General features: G+C 36.0%; 1 protein-coding gene across 1 annotated transcript; it reads left to right on the top strand.

The window, feature by feature from the left end:
- The first annotated feature begins 5194 nt into the window (after window positions 1–5194).
- Window positions 5195–7895, top strand: LOC100782633 (protein-tyrosine-phosphatase MKP1). Its single transcript, XM_003524986.5, has one exon. The coding sequence runs from the start codon at window positions 5549–5551 to the stop codon at window positions 7502–7504; it is 1956 nt and encodes a 651-aa protein (XP_003525034.1). The 5' UTR covers window positions 5195–5548; the 3' UTR covers window positions 7505–7895.

Raw genomic sequence — 7895 nt, forward strand, 5'->3', positions numbered from 1 at the left:
CAACCCTTCCCTTGTGCCGCAAAGTTCAGTCTGGGTGACCTGCCAAATATTAATTTTCTCCTGGTCCACAAAACACCAAAGTGAATAAATAAAATAAATAAATAAATAATCTCTCAGTTTGCATGCCTATGAGCATCTTTTGAGATGTTAAAGCTCACCCAGTCAACAATATTTTCCAGAGTAAAATTTTGCGATACATTATTATCAGAAGTGATAGTCACACTTCCTTAGATTTCTGACAATCCCTCATAAGATGAATGATTGTTTCTAGAGTGCCAAAACTCATTGGGCACACCTCATTATCTCCCATATATGCCTTTGAGATCTCTGGACATTAGTAAAAGCAAGTTCCTTGACACTATCCAAATATGCATTTTGATCCTTTCTGGCACCTGCATGTAGTCACCAAATCGTTTCAGAAAATATTGGTTAGCATCATTATTTAATTTTAAGTGCTTATAACAAGCTTTTATATATTAAAAACTTGTTGGAAAAAATCTTAATTAAATTATTTTCCCAAATGAACCCTAAATGGCTAAATACATAACAAAAACTAATCGTAATACAAAATTAAACAAGCTTTCGTTGTATATTCAAGACGAAATACACAGTGGAAATTAATCAATTTTTGTTTGCAGTTAATTTGTTTTTCTAATGCGTGCAATGTTCTTTATTTAATTATGGGTTAAATATGATATTGGTCCTCCAAAAATAATAGATTGTAACAATTGAAAGTTATAAACAAGAAGGCAATGTTCCTCCAATTGTTGAAAATTTGAGAAATATCCTAACATTGTAAAGAGAAAAAAAATCAAAATTGAATGAGTGATATGTAAGAATGGTAAAGAAAATTAAAAGTGGGATAAAAAACACTTTCATGGCATATAGAAGGAAAACAAGGGCATAAGAAAAGAACGCCAATGGATACAAAAAAAAAACTATACCAACATGTGCCACATGTTGCAATGTTTACAATCAATAAACATGTCACTTCATGATTTATTGCATTTTTGTTGAAAACACGTTTTTTGTCGCGATAAGATTATTCTTGAAGGAGATGAAGAACCACAACGCTCTAAAATGGAGTGCAGGGGTGAACTCACCAACTTGGACATGAACTCATGATTTTGAGCAATTCTACATGAGTTTATTTGAGTTCATAAAAAATGTTTTCACAATCAATTTAACTTCATTTATATATGTCAATTTGGATGAATTTACAAGTGGATACTCGACTTTGACAACAATGGATGAACCAATGATGATGTTGGGTCATATTCAAAACTTATTGGTGTTTTTAGGCTAGAAGATGATGTGTATGCCCTAGAAGAAAAAATGTTATTCTTTTATTATTCTTTTTAAACAACTTCTAGTTATTTCAAATATCCTTTTCAATTCATCTTTCCATAATTGTTAAGCATGCTTAAATTAAATTTTTTTATAGTCATTTCAAGAATAAATAACATATAATAGTGACATCATCCTCTAATCTTATGTTTTTCTTTCTGCCTACAACAATAAAACGTTGTAATTTGAGAACAACCATATAGCAAGAATTTAAAATTAACTTGAGAGAACCAATAAAATGTAACTTCAGAAGAATAACTACATACCAAATGATAATGGCTTGAAAAGAATAGGGAGTTGAATGTAATTTGAAGCACAATTTATACACTCACCAGAACTCACGAATTCAATCACAATTGTAATTTTGTTAAAAAAACATTAATATGATTTTTAGCTAGGAATTTCAACAGTAACTTTTCCTAAATTTGGTTAAATTGTGCACAGTGATAATTTTTACTAAAACATTTATTTCATGTTTAGCTTCTTTACGTTTTCCCCTCAAATTTTCACATTCACGCCCATTTTAATCGTGACGTTGAAGTAGTTTAATGAGGGAGAGCCAATTAAGTCTCCCACCATGGGAAAAAAATTATAGTCATGGAAAGTTTGCGTTTCTTAGGATAAGTGTTGGACTACCATAGGCCTGTATACACTAGATTTTTTTTTTTTTAAAAAAAAGAGATCCCCTTTAATCGCAGGTCCGATGTATCTCCTTCTCGTTGGCATTGTCACACTTATCCTTGCCAGCATCGTCATAGTTTGGGTCTACAATGGCTTCTATGTCCTCAACAACAACTTGTTGGGAAAATTCGGACTTTTCCATTTCGTGAAGTTAAGATAGACACTTAATAATCAAAGATAGTAATGGGAGCATACGATTATAATTCTCCAAAATGGAGATTCTTCCACTATACAAAAGAATGGTAGGATTACAAAGATATGTTTACAAAATTGACTCACTCTACGGTGACTCATTCAAGCTTGAGGATAGAGATTTCTCAAGTTATTTATCTTCTCTCTCAAAGAGACTCTCTAACTTCCTAGCTTTCTCACTCTAAGAAGTGGATTCACTCTTGTCTTGGATGGTTAGGAATAAAGGTTCATACCCTTATTTATGTTACTCCACCTCCACAATGAATGGTGGAGATTACTTGTATCTTAAGGTGGAGATTAATTATCTAGAATGGTCCACACATTCTAGGAGTTTTTACTCCCTTCCATATCATTCCATACTTTTCCATAAGGTTCCATAAGGTTTCACACATCTCCAGAATATTCTAGAGGTTTCCACATTCTTCCATAAGCTTCTAGAGAGTTCTACACTACTTTGGAGTTCTCCAGGACATTCTAGAAAATTCTACACTTTTCTAGAAAGCTCTAGAATTTTCTAGAACCTCTCCAATTAAGGAGGAGTCCTAACACAACTTGCATGTCTAGATTAACCTCCATCATCCTCCTTCAACCATTATACGTGTGTGGTTTTTTTTTTCCAGATCTAGTTGTTGTTGATGTATGTTTTCTCATATATGTTTGTGTGTGAGTTTTTGATTTGTAGATCAATTATAGGTTGAATTGTTAAGGAAGCAACTGTGATAGAGAGAGATTGGTGGGGCGAATTCAGATAGCCACTATCAAAGCGTCAGTTTCATGACGGTATAAATGGCAGCGAAGTATGTCTATGATGACAAAAGTCTTTGTTTTGGAAGAGAGGCTATTGAGGGAAGAACTTTGTCACCGTCATTGCGAAAGTCATTGTCATTGGTGGCAGAGGGAGAAGAGTGAGTGTGGCGACAACAGTGGAGGAGGAAGACAGTGATGGTGATGAGGGGAAGAAACAGAGACAATAAGAGGAAGATTGAAAGAGGAGATTTCTTTTTTTTTTTATATAAAAAAAATATAATATAATATAGGCAAATCTATGGTGGAACTACACTTATCTCAAAAAAAAAAAAATTCATATCCCATGGACCACTTATGTTTCCTACCGTGGGAGACTTAAAAAGGTTTAAGTTCCCTATGTTAGCCTGCTTCTCATAACATTAAGTTCTTTCCATATTCACTTTAAGCTCTTTTTCAAAATATTATCTCTTACTTCTTTTTTTTCCACTCAAAATGTTATTAGGCACAATTGCTTCTCTTCGCTATGTTTTTGCTTCAATGCTTTTGTTTATCTAAAAAGACTTTTGAGCTTGATCATTTCTCTTCATCACATCTACTATTAAGATGGGATTCAACTTGTCTTCAACACGTATGAATATTTTATTATTTTTTCAATGAATTTGAGTTTCCAATGTAGATCAGGTTTAATGATCATTTGGTGTGTTCAAGTTTCTCTAACATCTATCTACAAGTTCAAGCTTTTCTAGCATTGATCACCATGAAATTCATTATGTCTAAGAAAGCGAGTTTGATTTTGTGTTTTTTTTTTGTTTTGATTTTACATGTGTAGATCAAGTTTGATGTGTCATCAGTGCGTTTGAGTCTTGAACGTTTGATCTTTTTAAGCATAAATCATCACCAGGTTTATCATTGTAATGAAAATAAGTTTAATTTTGTGACTATTTTTTTTTTATCATGAATGTGGATTACAAATATGATTTTGTGATTTTTTTTGTATTTTTTAATTATGAGTTTATCATGCTTTGATTTTATTTTAGACAATGGTTTGATTACCATTTTTATGGACAGTTTGTACTTTTTTTTATTCAAAAAATTATTTATTCTATTTTTTCTCGCTTTTTCTTACTAAAAAATCGTGAAGGAATAATTTTTTTATACAAACAAGTAATTTGTATAAAGAACTCACTTTATTTGCTCTGACCATAAAATTTCAGTTAAACAATGTTGTGTAATTATAAGAAACCACCGGTCAAACCCAAAAAAAAAACTTTAAGAAATCCATTGACCAAATTTGAGTACAAAAAATTATTTTCCCATTATATATATTGAAATATTACAAAATTTTGACTAAAGAAATATGAACTCTTTTTAATGATGTTTTAATGTTGTTAGTATAAAAAGAATTTTCCAGATGATAAATAAAATCAATTCAAATCCATATTCTAGAACAAACAATTATTTCTCTGGTCAAACATTTTTTCATTGTAACATCTTCTAATAAAGAACTATTATAACAGTTTGACTAAAAAAACACAGGTAATGACCAAGTATATACAAAAAAAAATGGGAAGGAATCAAATTAAATTATATTATATTGATGTAATAATTATTATATTATTTGTATAATTTGATATAAAATATTATTTTTATTTATCAAATTATTAAACTATATTTACATGTTATTAAGATGTTTTGTCAAATTTTATTAAAATTAAATAATAATAATAATAATTAAATAATTTATATTTTAATATATTTTAAAAGATTTATATTATGTTTAATCTATATAAACGAGATATTAAATTATTTTAAATTAATATGAAATTTTATATGTGTATAATTTATATAAAAAAATTTCAATTCAATCAAACAATAAACTTTAAAAATATTATTTAATTAAAAATTATAAAATAATATAATATTATCAAAATTACACTGTTATAATTTGTGTTATAATTTGATTTTATGATAAAAAAATATAACGAAAATTAAATTCGGTAGGATTTCCTTCACTGGTTTTTAAATGCACATTACAATAGCACCTTATATAAATATTATTAAAACTGATGATATAATTAATAGGGGAGGAAGAAAGTCAATTAAAATGACAAAAAATGCAGATTTAAAGAGGCACAGTATTTATTATTATATTTAAGAAAAAGTGTTCCAAAACTGAGGTGGCACTTTGACGCATTATGTCTCGGTCAAACTGAATGAGCATGACCACCCAGCCCCACTTTTATTTCCATTTCTCGGCAAACTCCAAACTCTTCTTCAGTTCCCTCTGCCTCTTCTGTTTTACACACACCACCGCTTTCTCTCTTCTCTCTCTGCAAGATCCAAACTTTAAGTGTATGTGTTTGAATTCTCCTCTCTTTCTAACAAGAACGAGTCAGAAGTGGGTCACGGTCAATGGTTTTAGGTGAGAAAAAAACTCGAACCTAGCCGCAACACAACACCTATCAATACCATACCATAACCATTTCTTTTTTACCGTTCCAAGCTTTTGCTTTCGACCCATTATTACTTCTGTTAATGGGTTTAAAACCCAATTAAAAAGTTCGAATCTTGTCGATTATCCATGTTAGGAGAAGAGAGTAACAACAACAACAACGACCGCGGCGGCGGTCACCGGAGAACAACACATTCCCGATCAGTTTCCTGGACCGACCGGTCTCCGGTTACCCGGAAACCGCCGCGTCCGCTTCAGCCTCTCGCCATCAACAAACGCAGCGTTATGGAGTGGCCGAGCGCCGGCTGCGACGATCTCGGCGATTGGTCTCTTCCACCGACCCCAAGAGGTTCCACCATAACACCAGATTCGGGTTCGGGTAAAGTATTTCAATTCAAGAAAGACTATTATGCGTTCTACGACAAGGAATGTTCGAGAATCGCGGAGCACGTGTACCTGGGGAGTGACACGGTGGCGAAGAGCCAGGAGCTGCTGCGGCGGCACGGAATCACGCACGTGCTCAATTGCGTCGGGTTCGTGTGCCCCGAGTATTTCAAAACAGACTTCGTCTACAAAACGCTCTGGCTGCGGGACTCACCCTCGGAGGACATCACCAGCATTCTCTACGACGTTTTCGATTACTTTGAGGATGTCCGCCAACAGGGCGGGCGCATGTTCGTCCACTGCTGCCAGGGCGTCTCGCGGTCGACCTCGCTGGTCATCGCCTATCTCATGTGGAGGGAAGGCCAGAGCTTCGAGGACGCGTTCCACTACGTCAAGAACGCGCGTGGCGTCACGAACCCCAACATGGGCTTCGCGTGCCAGCTGTTGCAGTGTCAGAAGCGGGTGCACGCTATGCCTGCGAGTCCCAGTTCTGTTCTCAGGATGTATAGGATGGCTCCTCATTCTCCTTACGACCCTCTTCATCTTGTCCCTAAGTTGGTAGATCATCCTTCCCCTCGCGCGCTTGATTCGCGTGGCGCGTTTGTTGTGCACGTGCCCTCTGCTATATACGTGTGGATTGGGAAGGAGTGTGGCTCCGCAATGTGTTGCAATGCAAGATCAGCGGCTGCTCAGGTTGTTCGGTATGAGAGAGCAACGGGGGAGATTGTTAGTGTGGTTGAGGATGAAGAGCCGAAGGAGTTTTGGATTGCTCTTTCTACCAAGGAAGTGGTGGTGGAGATTATGGAGATTGATGTGGGGATTCGTCCCAGGAGAGTTGAGGAGTATGATTTAGATTATGGGATTTTTCATAAGGCGCTTGCTGGTGGGGTTGTTCCACCTTTTTCTTTGTCTAATGCTGGATCCGAAAATTGCCTTCCCGCTAGAGAAAATGGGTGGGGGAGATTGACTAGGAAGCTTGCTAGTGGTATCATGAAAGGCTTGTTTACATCCTCTAAGTGCTGTGAGTCTAGTGTGAACATCATTGAAGAGGGGAATCAACATATGAATGTTGATCCTCTTCCACCTTCTTCCAACAATGTGGGTGGTTCGCGGGGTTCCTTTGAGTGTTTTGGCTCGGAGAGGGGAAAGGATAATGTTCAAGTCAGGGATCAGTTTGTTGTCCCTAGTGTTGTTGGTTCATCAATGCCGCTGCCACCATCGCCTCATCATCGAGCATCCGATTCTTTTGCTTGTTTTCTAAGGAGCAGCCCCAAATTCAGTTCCAACTCCCCAACTCTGTCGCCCACCAGTTCGGATTATGCAAGTTCCTTTACATTTTCGCCTTCATCGACTGACTTGTCAATTGTGTCTTCTCGGCAGCTATCCCCTTCTGGTCTGGAATCAGCTGAACCCGCTCATGTGAAAGACGCATCTTCCTCAGAGTTTCGCTCCTTAGTTAAGAAAGAAGGTGAGACATTTCTGGCTAATCACACCTTGGTAGGAGCAAAGTCCAGTTTGCGGCGCAAAGGAACTTCCCTCTCCATTGCAGAGCGCAGAGGGAATAACCCCCCACCTCGCATGTTGCTACCCTCAGCCAGCGAATCATCCCGTGCCAGCAAGGTCCGGGTAAGATCCAGGTCATTCTCATTGCCTGTCTTGGATGATACTTTGATGAAGGATGTTAGTTGCAAGCAAATCTAACCGTGAAAACAGTGGGAAAACGGCTAATATGAGATGTTGATATTATTAGTATAGCTGTTGAGAGTAAGGTTAATGGCAGAGGATCATTGTAATATGGTACTGTGTCATGTTAAGGTAGGTTGTTATGCTTGAAGTAGAAGACTTCTAAGAGAAAGTTAACTTTATTACAGTGGTTCAGTTTCTTCCTGTATAGGTAATATAGCCATAGTTGGCTCAAATGATCTAGTTTTAGAGGTGAACTTTCACTCCTGTTTGAATATTGGTGCATGCCTGCAGGGTGTAGTGTAGGCTGAGCAATAAAAACCACACCAAACATGCAGGCAATGCACTGATAGCATCTCAAGTACATAACAATTATCAAATTTAAGTGAATATAGAGTCTATTTTTCTC

Source organism: Glycine max, chromosome 5 (genome assembly GCF_000004515.6).
Source record: "Glycine max cultivar Williams 82 chromosome 5, Glycine_max_v4.0, whole genome shotgun sequence".
Lineage (NCBI taxonomy): Eukaryota > Viridiplantae > Streptophyta > Magnoliopsida > Fabales > Fabaceae > Glycine > Glycine max.